This window comes from Mus musculus, chromosome 12 (genome assembly GCF_000001635.26).
Source record: "Mus musculus strain C57BL/6J chromosome 12, GRCm38.p6 C57BL/6J".
In the NCBI taxonomy this organism is placed as follows: domain Eukaryota; kingdom Metazoa; phylum Chordata; class Mammalia; order Rodentia; family Muridae; genus Mus; species Mus musculus.
In genome coordinates, this window is record NC_000078.6 from 86411150 (window position 1) to 86430887 (window position 19738).

The 19738-nt window shown below is 48.2% G+C and overlaps 1 protein-coding gene across 2 annotated transcripts in view; it reads left to right on the plus strand.

The window, feature by feature from the left end:
* Window positions 1-19738, plus strand: part of Esrrb (estrogen related receptor, beta) — a 160512-nt gene that overhangs the window by 50033 nt on the left and 90741 nt on the right. Inside the window, exon 1 of one of the 2 annotated variants that reach the window (NM_011934.4) lies at window positions 10495-10815. The exons of the other annotated variant lie outside the window; for it this stretch is intronic. Within the exon in view, the coding sequence (NP_036064.3) occupies window positions 10766-10815 (50 nt within the window). The 5' untranslated portion in view covers window positions 10495-10765. Of the gene's footprint in view, window positions 1-10494; window positions 10816-19738 lie in introns of those variants that run through there. 2 annotated transcript variants of the gene reach the window in all.

Genomic DNA, 19738 nt, shown 5'->3' on the forward strand with positions numbered 1-19738 from the left:
GCCTGGAACTCACCATGTAGGCTGGTCTAACCTTGAACACAGAGATTTGCCTGTCACTGCTTCTGCTTTTGCCCGCCCACTAAATACTAGAATTAAAGGCATGTGCTTCCAGCCCAGCTTTAGACAAACCACAACACTGAGGTCACATCACAGACGTATATATTGCTGCAGAATCATGTTGTTAACAAAGAACATAACCAAGACTTGAACTAAGCTTTGCAAGACTCCAAAGCCAGTGTTCTTTGCCAGTGATAACATTCACAGTAACAAGTTCTGTGTCTGACTCCAATCCGTGTAGACATTGTAACACTAGGCATGAACAACCAAGTCACAGTATCCATCAGGATGAGCCTGGTACTTGTCATGAATGTGCTTCAAGCCCAGTCATGGAGATGATATCAGCTTGATGCCGAATAGATGGAAAAACAAAACAAAACAACAAAAGCAAAGCAAAGCAAAACACACACATAAGCAATGGGGTGGGGGAGGTTCCCCAGACTGAGTGTTTCATTTTTTTTCCCCTTCTTGTCTGAACTTGGATAGCTACTTTTTGGCTGCTTTATATATCAGGGTCCTAGGTTCAGTTTCAGTGGAAGGCAGCTATCTGGGGGCTTTCTTTTAAAATCTTAAAACCAGTGCTCTCAAATGGTGTTTCTGCAATCCCACAGGCAAAAACATGTCTGCTAGTGGCACGTCTCTCTTCTGTGGATTGAAGACATCAAGAGCTATGAAGGAATCAAGACACCATAAAACTCCACACGCTAGCTCATCCTTTGATATTGGGAGCAAGGAAACACTCTCTATACTGGAATGGATAAGTTAGCCAGGACCCACAGAATTAAAGGGAATGTGCACTGGTTGAAGTTGGAAGAAACAGGAAAATAAAATCACTTGTTTGTGCTTGAATAGCCTTTCGAGTTGGAAATGCTCAGGAACTTCCGTATGTAATCCTAGGACCTATCCTAGTGGCAGAAGATACCTCCTGGGTACCATTTCTTGGGTATCTGTGCAGAAAATTGTGAGAGCATCCATTTGGCTTAGAAGTACTGACCATTTGAGCTGCCCCAACCAAGCACATTGACCCTGATGAGAAACTTTGGCTTAGCAATAGAAGGTCCTCTTTTTCATCACCTCCTCTGTCTTCTTCTGTCAGCACTTCACTTTCTCTGGGTCATGGAAAGCTAAAATATACCCTCTGGCTTCTATCCATAACTGGGTAGTCCCTTCCTCAACACCACATTCCTTCTCAGATTTTCTCCCCTCCCTGCTGATAACAAGCCTCATTCCAATTTGAAAGAACTCTTCAGTAAGAGCTAGGTGTGTTCTGTTAGACCCATGTGCCATGCAGAGAGGTCTGGCTCACAAGGGCCTCCCAACAGGCTGTTTTGCTAAAGCCCTGACATAAATCTGTTGGCTGTACAAAGCATAAATTTCCCCTGTTATCCATTCTGATTAGATTCCCAAGCTAGCCCCCAAAGCCACTGATATTGATTCCGCTGAAGGTAGCAGGGTATCAGAGAGTAAATTCAGGGTGGATTTGACTTGGTTTTTAACTCTAGATTTTCTTCTGGCCCAAGCAATGTACCTGCAGACCTTCAGTTCCCTCCTGAGGCAGAAAGAGGAGGGCACTGGTACCGACCCTAGCTGCAGAGTGTCTTGTTTACCCTGTGGTAAGAATAAACTGTGGGGCAGTGTCTAGTGGCCGGTTCTGAGTGGACACTCAGAAATGTTGGCTTGCGCACCTTCCAGCTCACTGAGCCAGAAAACACAGCATAATTAGTACACTCCTTGTGTGGCTTGAGAAGTGAATCACAATGAAAATGAATCTTTAATGATGAACTGTGGTGGGTTTGAATGAGAATGGTCCCCATAGGTCCATATATTTGAAAGCTTAATAACCAGCTAGTGGAAATGTTTGGAAAGGATCAGGAGATGTGGCCTTTAAAATTTCAAAAGCCCATGCTAAGCACAGTAAATCTCTCTCTCTCATCTATCTCTATCTATATATCTATCTATCTATCTATCTACCTACCTACCTATCATCTATCTATCTATCTATCTATCTATCTATCTATCTATCTATCTATCTCTGCCTGCTGCCTGTGGATCAGACTGTAAAGCTTTCAACTACTGCTCAAGCTCCATGCCTGCCTGCTGCCTGCCATGATGAGCATAACCCTGTGAAACAGTCAGCAAATCCCTAATTAAATACTTTCTTTTACAAGAGCTTCCTTGGTCATGAAACAAGAGCTAAGGCACAGGCCCAAACAGAAAGTCCACCGTAAGACTAACTAAGAAACAGACTGTCTTAAATCCAGCACTTGAGAGGTAGAAGTAGAAGGGTCAGGGGTTCCAGGCCATCCTTGGCTATCTAAGGGGTTTAAGACCAGTTTAGGTTACATGACCAACAGTGTGGCTGAGTAGTGAGAGAAGGGAGGAAGGGAGGGAGAGAAGGAGAGAGGAAGAAAGAAAGAGAGGGAGGGAAGGAGGAAGGGAGGGAGGGAGAAAGGGAAGGAAGAAGAAAATAGAAAGTCTTCATTGGTGATATTTGACAAAAGGCAGAATTATTCAATTTGGAAAATAAGAGGGGCAGATCATGACAGTTCTGTGAGCAGCTCTGAACCCTTTCAGGGCCTTGGAGATGACCATTATTTATCTATGGGAAGAAGTTCTCAGAACTCACTGTGATATCTCCTGGTGGAATCCTTTGAAGACAGGCAAGATGATTGGGAGTTTAAGGCAAGAGCCAGACAACTGGCTTGCCTGCTAGAGGCTCGCCTGCTAGAGGCACTTGCTATCATGTCTGGAAACACTAGTGCCAGTGCCTGGAACCCACATGGTGGAAGGAAAGAACCAACTTCCAAAAGTTGTCCTCAGGTGTCTGTGTGCACAACGCAGCAGGTGTGAGTACCAGCAGCTGCAGCTTCTGTATGCACATCACAGCAGGTGTGTACACCTTCAACTGCAGCAATTGCTTAGGACTTTGGCCAGCAAAAGACTTTCTTGGGAGGAGGTTTTTTGTTTTTTGTTTTTTGTTTTTTTTTTAATCAGTAGTTTTGATTTGCTGGAGAAAATGCTATTTATTAAAAAGCAACCTAACTTTCAGTCCATTTTATTTTTGTTTCTGTATCCATATAAACTAGGGTCCTATTTATGTTCACAGACATGGTAACCTGATCCCATCACCTGCCCATGACACACCACCAGTTGTGGGAGACTCTACCGGAGTTGCCCACCCATGAACCACCTCTACTTTCTTTAACAGAACTGAATACCTTGGTTTTAAGCATTCATGTGTTCAAGAAAACCGAGCCTTCCCCTCCTGTGAGTAAATACATTTTTAAGGTAGTCCTGATAGAATAGTTCTTCATTGGCAGTGAATGATTGGAAGGTGAGTGTGTGACTGAGTTCTGGCCACTTTAGGAGTGAGCATACTGGTGTGGCTGCACATGTTTGTAATCTAGGCACTGAAAAAGCAGAGGTGGGCAAATAGTTCCAGGCCAGCGGGGGCTATATAGCAAGACCCCGTCTCAGAAGGATAAGGGCTTGAAGGCCTACCACACTGTGGTAGACAGCTTGTCTAGTGTTCAAGGCCCTGAGTTCCATCCCCTAGAAAGCAAGCATGAAGATGAATCTTCTGCAATAGGAATGGAGAACTCCCAGGAAAAAAATCTGTCTGGATCAAATACAAGTCGAACTAAGCAAAGCAAACCAGAGAAAGGAGGAACAGTGTTTGCTCAACACAGGCAGGCAGGCATTCAGCCCTTCCTTAGAGTCTACACAGCAGGCAAGTGATTCAGGACCACAAGGACCACCCTTCACCTATAGCCCCTTCCCACCCAAAAAGGCCCAAGGAGAGTAGCAGGAGCTTTAAGTAAGAAGTCACAGACCCAGGCAGTTTTGTTTTGTCTCAGCCCTGGTACTTCACACTTATAATTCCAGCACCCAGGAGCAGGAGGCTTGCCCCCATCTTGAAGACCAACCTGGTCTACATGGCAATGTCCTGGCCAGCCAGAACTATGCAGTAAGACCTTGTCTAAAACAAACCAAAAAACTAGAACAAAAGAAGAGAAGAGAGGCCCTACCCCCAAAGCCATCCATAGAGAACACATGAATCCAAAAGGACAGAGTTTGGGAGACTCTGGAGACAGCTGCAGGTGAGAGAAAGCAGGGACTAGTCAGTGAGTCTGAGACCCAAACATCTGTGCTTCGGTAGGCCAGAGAGCCCGCCCCTCCTTGTCCCGTGTTTGTCCCTTTCTCTCTGGGGTTCACATGCCCTCCACAATGCTGCTGACGCCTCCTTTCTCCAAGTCCCTTCATTGCCAGGTTTGCAGTTGTCTTTCAGAGCAAGTCCCTGGGGTTGAGTATAAACCTCACCGGCGCCTTCAGTCAGCAGGTGTAAAGAGGAATTACTGCTGTTCCCTGCTCTGCTGGGTCTGGCGGAATTACCCCAAAGCCGTGTTTATCATGCCATTGAACCTTGTGCCCATGTTTAATGTGCTATCTACGCTGACCCCAGGTGTCTCTCTGCTTCACTGCTCTTTCCCGCAGCCATCCTACAGTCTGTGGCTCGGAGGGTCATCCCTGACAAGTGTATTACTGGTGTTTATCCATATTAAATCTTGGATTGGTGACTGCCTTTTTACTCATCTTTCTAAACTCGCTTTGGTTCTCCTGCAGCCTCGCTTTCTGCCTTGTTTCCTCCTAAGTCAGGGAACCTATTGTGGTCTCCGGTTTCCAGGCGCTCATGAAGAAGAAAGATGCTATGGATGGTCCTGCCTGCAAAGCTCCAGCCTTCATCTGGAGTTGCTACTGACCCATTCATAATTGCATCATTGAGAGCAGTGGGGGAGCTCACCAAGGGGATTGGTTTAGTTACATCATACATCTGTAAAGGCAATGGTGGGCCTGAGTTTTCGCCTATCAGAACTCTATTGAAGGCTATCTTCTTTATCATGTCTTGCATAGGCATAGCACGTTACACTTCACAAAACCTTTCATATTTTCCCCCTAAAGCCTGGAAGCCCATGCCAATCTCGGTAAGACATTCCGAGAGAGCGAAAGCAAAGTGCATTTTATTTAACTGCATCATTAGGAAATCAAAACATGTTACACGATCCCTAGTTGATCGTGGGCATCTATTTGGTTTGTGTTTTTATTTTGCCTTGTTGATGTGTTTTGTCTCAAACTTCACACTCCCCTGGCCTCAGTTGCCCCCTGGCTGGAATCTCAAGCACGTGCTGCCACACCTAGCTCAAATGACTCCAATTTTGATTTTCCTTTTCTCTTGTTATGTAGCCCTGGCCTGGAACTCACCATCCCAGTTTTGAATTCTGGTGTCAGTACTGAGACAGGTTCAACTGATGTGATTTTTTTTTTGTTCTTACTTGATAATAACATTTCAGTGTTAGGTTTAATTTCCCCCAAAGTTTCATGTATTTTATGTTTTATTTAAAATAATTATACTTGAAACTAAAATGTAAATGGGGAAAGTAAGTGTGTGTGTGTGAGTGTGAGTGTGTGTGTGTGTGTGTGTGTGTGTGGTGGCACAGTGGGTAAAGGCACCTGCCACCAAGCCCAATAACTTGTGTTTGATTCCTGGGCCCTACTTGGTAAAAGGCCAAAACTAACCCTTAGGACTTGTCCTCTAACCTCTTATCATCTGCACAGGGTCTGCAGGAAGAACCAATCTGAGTGCTGAGCAGAGAGCTTTAATATACTATTCAGCTGTGCTAGGGAGCAGGGGATCTTTGGGGTGTGTGATGGGTGAGCAGGTAACAGAATTTTGACCTCCACATATGTCCCAGCGCGCGCGCACACACACACACACACACACACACACACACACACACACACACACACACACACGGACTTTTAAGAAAGAAATGTAAACAGAGTCCAATTTTCCATTTTCTTCGTGGCGGGAGGACTTTGACAGCGGGACATTTGTAGCTAAACTATCGTCGGTTGAGAAGTTTTTCTTTACCAATAATACCCCAGATGAATTGCTTATATTATCATTTCTAGTCAAGGATGTTTTGTGCTCAAATTGATGCCAGAGTCACAAGAAATTGGATGATAAATTAATATGTGACACAGACAAAAATAAGGTCAAGTTTCTTTGTTATAAGAGGGGGAAAAAAACCAGAATGCACTGTAATGGAAAATACTTAATTAGATCATTCATCCAGTCAATAGCTCGTTGTTCAATGCCTCTTGGCTACCAGGTACTGTCAAGGCACAGTTTTCCTTCTTGTTCTTTCTCCTCTCCCATACTTCTCTGTCTCCTCTCTCTTTGTGTCCTGCCAACACTTCTTTTCCTCCCCCAGAACTTTGTCAACAATTTGATTACAGCCATGATGCCCTCTGATTGTCCTGGCGATAGGGAGGAAGGAAGGAAAATCTTCATTTCTCAATTTTCTGGTCCTTCATTTTTCCCTACTGGCTTCTATTGTCTTCTGCACAGGACCTACAGGAAGACTCAATCCGTGTGCTAAGCATGGAGCTTTAATATACTATTCAGCTGTGTTGGGGAGCATGAGATCTTTGGGGTACATAATGAGGGGGCAGGTAACAGAGTTTTGAAACATCTGGACTTTCTTCCAAGACCCTTGGTATGGATTACAGATAGTAGTATTAAGCAAGAAGCCTAGCATTTATCAACCCAAGATCCCCCTCCCCCTTCATAGTTTTTGGTGTTATGGTAACAGTGCTAATACAACACAAGCTTTCTAGCCCCAATAATGGCCCATTAGAGCTTCAGGAAAAGCCATCATGTTTCTGTAGCATTTGTCTGTCAGCAGGAGACTATTACAGAGCACAAACTCACATTGTATTAGTGTTATCAGTTCCTTATGATCCTTGGCACAAGTGCCAGCCAATGGGCTGGCAGTCTGCTGGCCCCCACTGGATGATATAACTCCATACCCAGAGTCAAGCATGTGAGAAAGCAGCAGGTCTGCAGAGGTGTGTGGCTGAGGACATTCCTCCAGCCTGGAGCCCATGACACATGGTTCTAGAGATGCTCAGGCTAAGGTCACTGTCTTGGTCGGGACTGTCTTAGTCACTGTGGACTGTCCATGGATGCCCTCCCAGGATCTGCCTTCTCCAGTCCTCACCGTGGGCTGGAGCAGAGTTGGGTTTGGCTTATGATCCAAACAATTCCATGGAGTCAGCCTCCTCTTCCCAGACTGGTGGTAAGAAGCGTGGGTGTACACGTTGGGTGTTTCCCCCACAGCCTTGTTCTCTCCTGCACCCTTGACTTCAGGAGATGTGGGAATGGATGAGGGATGGCAGAACCAAACTGTGAACCCTAATATCTGCTGGACTCAGTGACCAGAGGATAGATTTCCTAAAACTGCCTGGTGTGTCTTATTCAATGATGAGGCCATTGAGCTCTCTGGGTGTGGGGGAGAGAACAAACTGGGTCCACCAGTTCCGTTGAGTTTTTGTGGCTTGAGAGATACAAACAACTTCATTTAGCAGTTGGTCCTAGAGCATGTGGGAGGAGGAAATTATGGAACTTGCCAGACATTTAACTACCACCGCCTTATTTGTGGAAAATAGAAGGCTGGTTTGGGAAGGCTGTCCCAAGGGACGGAGGATAAAATCGAAACTGGGCTCTGATGGAACAAAGGTGTGCTTTGCACCACACCAGGGACAAGGGCTGCTGTGCTTGGAGTGGTTGCCAAGATGGCAAAAGACCCCAGGTGCAGACATGTGGCAACACTAAGGATGGAGACCAGGTAGGATGGATCCGTGTGGACCTGTGGATTGATTGAACTCATGGCGTACTTGGAGCTTTCCATCCAAAGGGAAACACGGGGTTTTGGAGTATAGTAGGCTGCATTAAATGGCCAGGGTTGTAGACCGTATATTAGGTCAGGAGAGCAGGTCATGAAATTGGTCTTTACCAACTAGCAATCCCTTTTGCCCTCTCAGGACTCCACCATGATGTAAGAGGTGGACACAGATGCCCAGACCCCAGTGTAATACACCCAGAATACGCCCAGAAGTTCATGCTACTGACCTCACAACTAATGAAAGAACTTGTGCTCAGGGAAGGAGGAGGCAGGGAAAGGAGAGAGACCCGTCTGCACACATTGAGAGGTGGTTTTAAGCAGAGATCCAGACCCGGGCTGGCATGTTTTGCCAGTATTTGTTGTGTGACCTGGAGAAGGACAATTCTGCACACAGGGAAGTGCACGAATCTCTCCATTTATCGAACCTGATTTAGAGTTCTAAATGCAGGTGCTTCTCCGCTGAGGGTGGGGTTACATCCCCATCAACCTATCATGAATCAAAAGGCTGGAAAGGCATTGAACGTACCTATCCTAGTGAACCTTGTGGCAAAACTACACAGTGCACTGCGGGCCCCTCCTCCCCCTGTGTTTTGGGGCTGAGTACGGGCTGTAGCTGTCACTGCCTGGCACGTCGAGCCAGTATGGCGTACATCTGTGTGCTGGGAAAAGGATTTCCCACCCCCCAAAAAACCCTTGCTGTGTAACCTTTGTCCGTGAGCCACTCTTCACAGTGCATTGCTGGGTACAGGATGCTGGAATTCTCCAGTGAACATCATGCGTGCGCGCGCAGTCACTCCTCTCATGAGACTTCCAATCTATGGAGAAGGGGCGGTACCTCTCACATCAATAAAGTCGTGATTGCTAACTGTGTTAAGCAACTTGAAACAGTGTGACTGGCAGAAGATGTGGGTGCTGTCTGGGAGGGAGGGGGGAGTCTATTAGATGGCAGTTGTAGTGATGGGCTGCGGAGGGGTACAGAGTCACCTACAGCATTCTTTCATGTGTCCATGGCCATACAGGCCAAAGAGCAGGCTTCATTCCCCACTGCGACAGGAGTCATTAACTGTGCATTTTCAAAGCCCTGCCAAGCCCTGAGTGTGCTCAGGGAAAGGAAGAATTCAGAGAAGCCCGTCAATGAGGCCTTCACAAGAGATGGGAGTCATGTAGAAACCAACTCAAGGACAATACCTCTGCGTCGCTTTGTCTCTAATAAAATACCTATTGGGTTTTGTTTATTTGCTTGTTTTGTTTTAATGATGCAGGTCTGCTGGAGGTCTGTTGATAGGGCAAACATCCCTGTCCATCCCTTGATGTGATGCCTCAGGTCCACCCCACACTTTCCTCCACTTCAGCACATGTGGACAGTGTCAGCTGCCCTCGCCAGCCTTGACTAGTGCATTTGTTCAAGTCAAACATCGCCCCTTGAAGCTAGCACCTACTCCCTAAGTCCCTCCACAGTGGCTAACCCCTCCTGAGGCTCTCAGCACCCGCCCTCTCGCCCTCTCGGCTTTATTCCCCAAACACATAGCACTGCCTACAGGTACACTCTGCTTAGACATTATTTTGGTGATAAAATTATATCCCCCTTCCCCCACACACACCCCAACACTGTTCATTGTCTTTTGTAGAGACTAAGGTAATACTCTCTCCTGAGGGCTTTTCCTCCCCCTTTTAAATAATTCTGTATCCACACCAGCACACATAATCAAATTGATTATTATCCCTGTGGCAGGTATATCCCCAAGGTGAAAAGCCCCACAAGAAGAGTTGAGACTTGACTTATGGCTCATTTTGGTACAGTGGCGGCCCATGGTACAGTGGCGGCCCATAATGTTCTGGTTCATAGAGGGAGAGGCAGACAGGGCTGCAGGTGCGCTGATAGCTGGGAATTCAGGTGTGCGTTTGAAAGTGTCAACGAGTGCCTGGGAGAAGCTGTGACAGGTAAGTTGGAGGTTTTAAAGGCCAATCATGTTTTCCCAAGCAGACAGGGATTTATGCCTGGAGCCTAGGGCCTGAGTGCACTGTTGAGATTTGCCAATGGGCAAAGCCTGACTTTTGTAGTCTCGAGGCATTTTATGGACACACACCCTGCATCAAGCCACATGGCAGAGGTTCGGAGCAGACTGGCCCAGGTGATAGGAGCAGGGGAAGGGGAATCTGTCTCTCTCCTCTGGCTGGCTGCACCTCACCTGCTGGCCTGACCCTTAAACACGAGGTTAGAGCCTGCGAATTTCTAAGCCACTGGCCGCTTCTCTATGGTGGCGATGGGGAGGAATGTGACTCGTTTTTAATTTAGAGAACAAACCAGTTCCAAGAAACTCAGAGGGGGTTTGCAAGCCTGTCGGTTCATAGAGCTGTGTACCGGTGTTGGTGGAGGTGGGGGCGGGCTTGGTGAGTATGTTAGCACCCTCCCTTCCAACAGTCCCACCAAGCAGTTTGAATTTCCCCTCTGTTTTTCAGCTGCAAAAGCAAGAACACAAGCTTTAGGACTCTAAAACCCAGCCTTCCTACTCCACAGGAGGTGGGGACCTTGCATGCCCGCCGGAGTGTCCTATTCCATTGAAGTCTCTTGGGCTGGCCCCCCTTCCCCCACCCCAGCTCGATTCTGTCACTTTAAGTCCAGCCCCTGAGAGATAGCCAATAGGAGCCAAATCATACATCAGTCTCTCAGCCTTAAAGCTACAGTAGGGTTAGTGGGCTCCAAGTGTCGGGCGCCCCAGCCTCCTCCACGGCTTGGCGTCCCCTCTGCCCGTTCGCTGAGCGCGCGGATGAGTGGGAGCGCGGAGCTGCGCGCGGCTCTCTGCCTCCGGCTCCCCCGCCGCGGCCGCGTCCTCCCACTCCGCCTTCTCGCGCTCACCGTGCCCGCCGGCCGGGACTCGCACCTCGCCTGTGCCCTTCACTCGTCTTCCGCGTGATTTGCCCGCCGCCTTTCTCCTCCAACTGGGAATGCTAAAACGGGACTGATGGACGTGTCCGAACTCTGCATCCCGGACCCCCTTGGCTACCACAACCAGTAGGTGCCTTACTTTTCCTTCTGTCTGACTGTCCTTCTGCCCATCCAAGTGTCTCTATCCTGGATGTCGCAGTTCCTCTTCTACACATTCCTGAAGTGGCAGGGACCTAGGAGGGGCGCTCCGGACGTAGGAGGGGGCAAACCGCACACTTGCTCCGGGTTTCTTAAACCCTCCTCTTAACTTTTCCCGCATCATCTTTCATGAGCCCTTACTTTTAGACAACAGCGGCGCTTTCTCGCTCACTCTGAATTTGCTCCGCGGTGACAAATATCACCATTTCCGTGACGGGCAGGCGGAAGCCCAGAACAGGTGCGGGAAAGTGACCGCAAGGGTGTTCTGTCCCGTCCTAGGAATCCTCCCCACAGGCGCTTTGCTTTCTATCCTGGGTACCCAAAATTATTTCAGCCAGGGCCAGAAAAATCAGGTGTGCTGGGGGTCCAGTGAGGGGAACTACAGGCGACCAACGTTGTGCGGGCGCGGGGCTCCCAGCGGGACGCCCTCTGGGTGGCGGTCCTCAGGAGCCCCTGGGGCACGGCAGGGCCCGGAGCGCTGCGCTCCGCACGTCCTGCTTGGGGACCAGTGTCCCACCGGGAGCCGGGTGGCTCGCTCCGTGCTGCGGAGGTGAAGTCGGGTGGACGTTCGGGGCTGCATATCGGGTGTTCGGGCTGAGCAACGCCAGTACGTCGGTTAAGTGAGCTATATGGGTGGTTGAGGCTGCGGGGACCGGACACGACTCTGGGTAGCTCCTGGTTCTTGGGACAGTTTTCCGAGTGTACCGGGTGGGAAGGGGAGAAATGACCCTAAGCCTCGATTATCACACGGGCCACCCGCGCTCTCCAAGGTGGCTGTGCCACCTGCTCAAGCACCTGCCGGGGTCTCCCTTCTGGCGCTCCGCGTCCCATCGCGCTTCGGTGGAACTCGGAGCGTTCGTTGTGCGGTCCTGGAAATGATCCTCCGCAGGCTTAATAATTAAGATTAAAAAGAATCTAATGAAAACTCTAGCTTCTCACCGGCAGGTTTCCTAAGTAACTTTCTGTTTTTCTTTTCTCCACCCTCAACGCCCCCCTCTCTCTTTTCTTTTTTTCCTTCTTTTTTCCTTTTTTTCCCCCCCTGAACGAAACGTACAGACTCAGGTTTTCTTCCCTATCACGGTCCTTTCCTTTCCACACCACCCACCCTTTCCTCGCACCATCCGGCCAAAGAACTTGAGTGACAGCTTTAAGATAAAGGCTGTGTGTGGACCACCTCTGGTTAGGTGAAGTTTCGAACCCTCCACCTCGCTTCGGAGACTACCTCCACTTGCCGGGCCAGCGCGAGGAGGCAACTTAGCAGCGAGGCTGCTGTGTTAATAGCAGGACTGTCCTGCCCCCTACCCTCACCCCAGAAACAGTGACCCTTTCGCTTCAGGGATTTTTTCCCCCTGGCGAAGAGTTCTTTTTAGATACCTGCAGAATTTAAACAGAGGTTCAGGAGGTCTTGAGGGAAAGGAAAGCGGTCCTTAATTATAATGGATTCTGATTTCCATCAGCTTGAAAAGTGGCTTTTCAATTCTCTTTCAAGGTTATGCCGCTTCTGGAGCTGCCGGGTGGGAGTAGGGGTTCTTTGCTTGGGGAAGGTCAGGCTCCTCCCCAAGGGAGTATGAGAACCTCGGGAACCCCGGAGAGAAGAAGAGGGTTAGGGGTGTGGACTGGAATGCTTGATGGACATTTCCTCACATAAAATTACCAAGTACGTCAAATATTGGATATTTAAATTATTTAGGCTCCCTTTCTCCGGAGGTGACCTCTTCCCTTGAGCCTGAAATATCTCTGTGTTTGTCCCTAGCTCAAGTCATCATCGATCAATATGAGATTGTGTGTGCAAGCAGGGGCCGGAATGTATGCATGGATAGTGTTGAGCAGACCCTCAGAAGGCCTGATTACAGTTTGGGGAGAAATGTGGATTAAGAGGCGACTCCCAGGGAGGCAACAAACAGGACGATGGAGCCAAGGTCTTAGAGGTGTAAGGCGAAAATCATTTATAGAGTAGCCTGGTGTGGATTCTTTCCCCTTTCTGGCTCTTTTCTTTTCTTTCTTTCTTCCTTTTCTCCTCCTTCTTCTTCTTGAAAATAGTAATAACAATAAACAATAGCTTCTCCATCCATGAGTCATACCAAAAGTCAAAAGTATGCCTGCTTAAAAAGAAAAAGCAAGCAAGCAAACAAACAACCCCAAACCCAGGACCTGCCGAGCTGCAGCTCTAAGCTATAGTTCATTTGCAGGTGTTTGCTGAAGCTGTGGTTTGCATTTGCCTTGGTACAGAGGTGCCGGGGCATAAATGTGAGCATGGTGAGGACAGAGGCTGGTATGTGGGGGAAGCAGGCAGCTTTGGAGCCTCCTCTAGCAAAGTAACAAAATCAGGGAGAAGGGGAAGTAGGGGGGGTGCTGCACACTCTGGTGTGTTGGAAGGATGGTGGCATGCATGCATTTATTACAGGCTGATGTTTCTCAGGGAACCCGTGATGGGGTGCTGTGTGTGTGTGGTGGTGGTGGTGGGGACATCATGTGCTCTGTATAGATGGTTTTTACCCTGTGTGGATTCATTGACATTCTCAGACTTTAGAAAGCCCAAGGGCACAGGGAATGTGAGTTGTGGGTGGGGGTGCTGCTCTCCTGTCCCCTCCTAAGACAGAGAACATTTGTCACATTCTCTGTGTCATCCTCACCATCCCAGGTGAGAAATGAACACGCACGTGTGTACCTTCCTGCCTTCCTGCCCTTCCTTTTCATTTCCCCATAGTCTGTCCCAGAGGTGACTCCCTCTCCTTTCCAAATCAGTGTTTTATGTACACAGGCAGGCTGAGTGTCCTCTCCTGTGAGTTGCCTGTGTAGGAATGACTTGATGAGGCACTGACTGGAGACCAGAGGCACAGAACCCCGATTTGTGCATCTGGGGATGGGGTGGGGTGGGGGTGCAGTTGCCACCTTCTGAGGAGGAGGACCATTGCACTCCGATGTTGTTAAGGAAACAAAGAACAAACTGTCCTGAAGGTAAAATATGTGGGTTCACACGTAGGAAAAATGCCACATGGTAATTCAAAATCAGTGACCTGGAGAAAAACAAAGGGGGGAATTAATTTTTAATGGTACATTCGAAAATAAATCAGAGAGAAGGCATTAGTCGTGGTTTTCCAGGGGAGGGGGCTCCAGAAAGGAACTCTTTATGTGTCTGCACTCCTCTGGAGGTGTCCAGAGGGGTTAGAGGATAGTGGTATAGCTAGCCGGAGTTGGTCAGCCCTGAGGAAATAAATAGAAAAAAAACATTAGGTCAGTGTCACAGGGCCCTAGTCAGGACTGAGGCCCTTCCGGGTCGGTGACAGCGCTAATCTCCTTGGAAATTTCCTCTTGGGATAGATTATTTTACCAATTCCTCCTCTCATCTTAGAAACAATTTTCTATTCTGCCAATAATTATAATGTGTGTGTGTGTGTGTGTGTGTGTGTGTGTGTGTGTGTAAGAAATTTTCTTTTATAAGAGCATGCACGAGAGAAAAACTTGATCCCCCAAACAGGAACCTTTTCATTCTATTGATTTGGAGTGATCAATAAATATCCCATTTAGTCGAGAAAAGGGACAGAGGAGACTTTCGGGACAGCGGTGTATGTAGGAGGGGGTGGAAGCTGTGACAGTGTGTTGATGTCGCCCTCAGCCTTCTTGGAGGGCCCTGTCCTCAACCAAGCTCTCACAAGTCCGTGCTTGGGCCTCGAGTTCCTGTAGCCGGACATTTTGTCAGATGGCTTTTGAGGAGAACCTAAAGTCATTGAAAAGTTTCTCTTCTTCCTTGGTCCTCTGCAAAATGTCTTGCTTCTCTGGAGCAGGGCTCTCTATCATTTCCAGGCTGTGGTAGTACCTGAGAGGGTGACTGGGGAAGACCTGGGAGCAGGCAGGCTGCAGAAGGAGAGTGTCAGGCCAACAGCACACAGACCAGGCACAGGGTGCTATTGGCCTGGCTCCCTAGAACTTAGCTGTAAGAACTTGTCATCTCAAGATGATTAAGCCACGGTCCAAATTTTAAAGGAAAGAATGGTAGATCTTTAGGCCATGACCTACCTTTTCAAATAAACCCAGACCCGTACCCTGAATGGCCTTGACTCTGATGCCCTCCCTCACCTGCTAGCTTTCCTGAGGTCTGCCCATCTCTCTCAGCAGGAGACCCTCAAATTGTTCCTCCCGCATACATAGAAGCTCTGCCCAGCATTAAAGAGCCCTGCTGATGGGCTCTGGGAATGTTGGGCTTGGATTCCGATGACTCTGAACTCAATGTTACTGCAATGTTCCAGCTTGGCTGGAATGTTTAGCTCCTAGTGTCCCTTCTCTGTAACTCCCCAGGGGTGCCTGGGCAGGCATGGGCAGTGGGTGCAAGGTGTGCAGATTGCTCCCTGGAAGCCATAGGGTAGAGTGGAGGAGGATGGGCTGTAGCCAAACCAGTCAGTCAGCTTGGAAGCATCCTGAACATTCTGCTGTGTGCCCTTGAGATGCCTGCTGCTTCCAGCTCTGAAGGGGAGTGTGTGTGTGTGTGTGTGTGTGTGTGTGTGTGTGTGTGTGTGTGTGTGTGGTATACATCTGTGACCCCTTAAAGAACCTTCTTTAAGCCTGCTGAGTTTCCCATCTCTGTCCAACACACTCATACCTCTATGGAATGCTTACAGAGAGGACCATTCCTCAGAGGTACGACCCACAGGCTTCAGCTGGCCCTAGTCTCTTCTGGTGGAACCAGAGTGGCCTGGGGCCGGGTTACATCTGGTTGCCCCATTGGCCCAATGTGGTCGGGTCCCTGTGCAGGGAGGCTGTGGTGCTTATAATTGCAAATGTAATTAGCAGACCAGCCATGGGGGACTGGGATGCTCAACTTCTCTGCACATCTCAGTGACCCCTGTGATAGCTAGCCTGGCAGATTAACCCTCGAAGGACCAGCCTGCCTCTTGCCACCAGTGGGGCCCACTGATCTTTTGCTGACCACAGCAGAGCTGTGCTGAGACCAGACCCCTTCCTCTGAAGGGCCTCTCCGGGCAATGAGTGGGAGAGGTTGGTACTTGGAGATTTTTCTTCCCTTGGACACTGTGTTAGTGACCCTCAATTCTTGTCTGCTGGGACATTTCCTTCCCCGTTTTCCTGGTCACACCGTGACACGGTGGTGGGAGCCTTTGGCTGCATACTAGTTGGTTCTGTGACCCTGGGAGTCACAGTACTGGAGAAAGCAGAGCTCTGGAAAGAACTCCTGATGACTGCTGCCCAGAGCACTGGGGATCAGGGGCAGGGGCTTATATTCACCCATCTCATCAGTCTCCGCCACAATCAGCTTGCAGGAAGTGATTGCTTCCCCCTAGCGTGAGCTCTTCATGAGTGTGTGCTCTGCAAGGCAGCCCGGCTTCTGCTGTTCTACTCGGAGATTTGTAGAGAGCTGGCCATTGAGTTCATCACCCAAAGCTAAACACCAAACACATGCATCAGCCTGTCTTCTCCCTACCCCACCCCCACCAAGAGCGCCTTTCCTTTTTTTTTTTTTTCCCTTTCTGCCTTGGTCAAGATTAATATCAGAGAGGATCTTAAGGAGATTTTAATTTACAAGAACTGGGGTAAAGAAGTGTCAAGCCTTTGGGTGATCCTATCAGGAGCTGCATCCAGCCCTGGGTCACTATGCTCTAGAGAGCTGTGTGTGCCCATGTGTACAAGCATGCACTATGGGCATCGCCCCCTTTAAAAGGAGTGACAGTGTTAAAAAAAAAAAAAAAAAAAAAAAAAAAAGCTGCCTGCCTGTTCCTTGCCTAAGCTGAGATCAGGTCTGGCGACATTCCAGTAAAAACTCTCACCTTGACATCCAGAGTATGGAAGGGACCACAGAGGGACCCACTGGCTGGTGTTCCTGTGGTACAAAGGATTCTGGCTTTTCTCAGGGCCTCTTTCCTGTCTTTACCCTGAGCTGGACTGGGGCAGACTGGAGAGTGAAAGCAGACCTGCCCCCCTCTAACAGATGGCCACATTCCGAGGAACACTTGAAGACGTGGGCCATTCTACTGCAGGCCTCCATGTCCTCTGCTCTCCCTGGATAGTTATGTCACCAAAACCTGAAATTTAAAGGGTAGGATGGCTTCTTAAATGGAGGAAAATAAACTGTAGTTCATCTGTCCTTTCTGTATGGGATCTGATAAGATAAGGCAGGGGGATGAATGGTCAGCTGAATAGCTTACAATTAGGATCATCTCAGTGTAAATTAAAATTATGTAAATCTAAAGTTTGTTTTTCAGAAGGTGAATATATGTGCGTGTGAGTGCGTGACCACTCTTCATTTTGTTGTGTTTTAAGACCTGTATAGATTTTGATCTTAAAAAACAAATTTCCCTTTTTTGTTCATTAAGCCCCCCCCCCCACACACACACACAACTGACTGTTCCATCTTACATTCAGCTTTGTCCAGAGTGGGGTCTTTTCTATTCCCGGCTTCCATTCAGCATTGCTGGCCGGGATGGAGCCATTTCTGGGAATGGGCTTCTAGAATATGTTATTTTATTCTTCAATATCATCTTATTCGGGGGTCAAAGGGGAGGAGTTGCACGAACTCTGACGAGGTTTTGTTTTTATCATCTGGCTTCAAATGAGATCAAAATTTTTTGTTTAACAGATTAGCATGGTCCTCTCTAGACCATTACAGAAACAGCTAGCTGGCAGCCGGTAACTGGCATTTTACTAAAACATGGCATTTTAAACAGAGCAAAGGTGACACACCAAAATCACACCGGGCACTGCCATCCCAGAGCTTCAGATCTGAAATATAAAGCATTCTTTACATGTGGCACTTTAATTTTCAATTGCTCAAATTAACTGGAGTTCATGTATTAGTTTTTAAAATTATTGATTCTTTTGCTAATTCACTTTGGGTTTCTGGTTTGAGATTTTATTATTTTTGTTTGTTTGTTTGTTTTTTGTTTTGTTTTGATCTGACTGTGTAGCTACCTGAAACTGGGCATAGCGGTGCATGCCTGCAATCCCAACCCTTGTGATGACAGGAGAATCAGGGGTTCAAGGCCATCCCCAGCTGCATATAGAGTTGGCGGGTAGCCTGGGCTACAGGAGATCTACATTAAATGAGGAAGACTATGATCTATGTTAAAAGGAGAAAGAATAAGGCAGGGGAAGAACGACCTGGAAATGTGGTTTTGAACATCACCAGTTTTTCCCTATGCTCTTGGGTCTGGAAGGATGGAGAACAAGGTCACACAGTCCTAAGGACACATCCCGGGGAGAAATGGGGTAAAGGGGGATGTCCTAGGTGACCTTTTGCTCATGTCTTACAACTCAGCCTCATCTTCTGTCTTCATTCATCAACCCTCGCCGTTTCCATCCCAACCTGATACAGCATGCCCTCGTCAGCTATCCTGTTTCCATTTCACTGTTTGGAGGGAGACTGTAGGTACGTGAGCACACATGCCTTAGTGCAAACCGCGTTTGAGCTGTCCTGGGGTGGAGCGGTAAAGTCTGATACAAAGTATCATCGGCCATTCCCGTAAAGTCTGATACAGAGTATCAGAGTATCAGGCTATTCCACTGTGACTCACTCATCGATCTCTTTATCCACTGTTGCCCACCTGCTCACCTGTTTTGGTAAAAACAGCAAGAACAGCAAAGAAAGACCCAGTCTTCATATTTCATTCAAGCTGGCTGTGTCTGTTACCTGGGAAACCAGTGATGGAGTATGAATGGAGGTAGCAGGAAACGAGGAAACTCTTCAGAGTCAGTTTTCAACACCCCCCCCCACACACACACACACTGCCTGGTCCTGGCTGCCCTCGTTTGAGGTTCCTGGTGAATCAGAGTAAGCAAGCTTGTATGTCCGCATGTTTCTGCTTCCCTGATCGACCTGCAGAGAACATCGTTAGTGATAAACCAGACCTTCGGCATGCATGAAACAATATTTAGGCGTCTCCTTTCAGGCTGACTCTTTGTCAACCATTTCCTGGGTCTGTTGACACCGCCGTCTACCTAAACAGTCAAGCTAACAAGCACTGTCAGAAAGAACACCGCTTTTCACAGAAATAATAGCAAGAAGGTGGTGGTTGTAATGATTATAAGAATGGTAATAACAGCTTTCACCTTTTCAGTCCCCCAGAGTGCCAAGCAATTCACATGATCTGCGTTCTCACAGTATCTGGTTAACGGTGACCACATTTTGCCTCAGAGCATAAATATATTTGTGGGAATGTAAACTACGCAAAGGCCTCGGGCTTGCATATTTGAATTCATCCAGGAGCAAAACCAGCCCAGTATCTGGATATGAGCAGGCAGGTGGCAGAGAATCTGGTTGGTATTAACCACATGCGCCCAACTCCAGAGAAATGCCTCTCTTTAAGGATGCCGGTTCAGTGGCCCCACTACATCAGCAGCCGCTGTGCGGTTCCAATGTCTCCTATTGCCATCGGGTGGCTCTTCTGGCTGGGTTCTCACATGTTTGCAGGTTGGGGGCCTTTGAAGGACAAGGGGGCGGTGCTTTGACGTGGACGTGGAGCATCTTCAAGAGTGGCATGAAGTGAGCAAAGTCACCTCCCTAGCCTTGGTTGGTCACCTTCCTGGCCATTCCATTTCTGCTAGGCTCTTGTCCCAGCTTGCAGGGTGGGGACCTCTCTAAGAGCCTCTGAGTTGCTCCTGCATCCCACAACACCACAGTTGTGTTCTCTTTCGCTTGCTTGTGTCCTTGCTTGTGCGTGCATTTTATGGAATGTAAGACACAGCTCTGTCTCCCCCTAATACGTCAGGGGCCCTGATGTCTGCATTCTTTTGAACAACATAGTTATCACTATCACTCAGCTTCTTACCCTCCCCGCAAGGAAAATAAAATCGAAGTTTAGGATTATGAGTTGATTAGTAAGCGATTTAGCAAACAAGCCAGTCC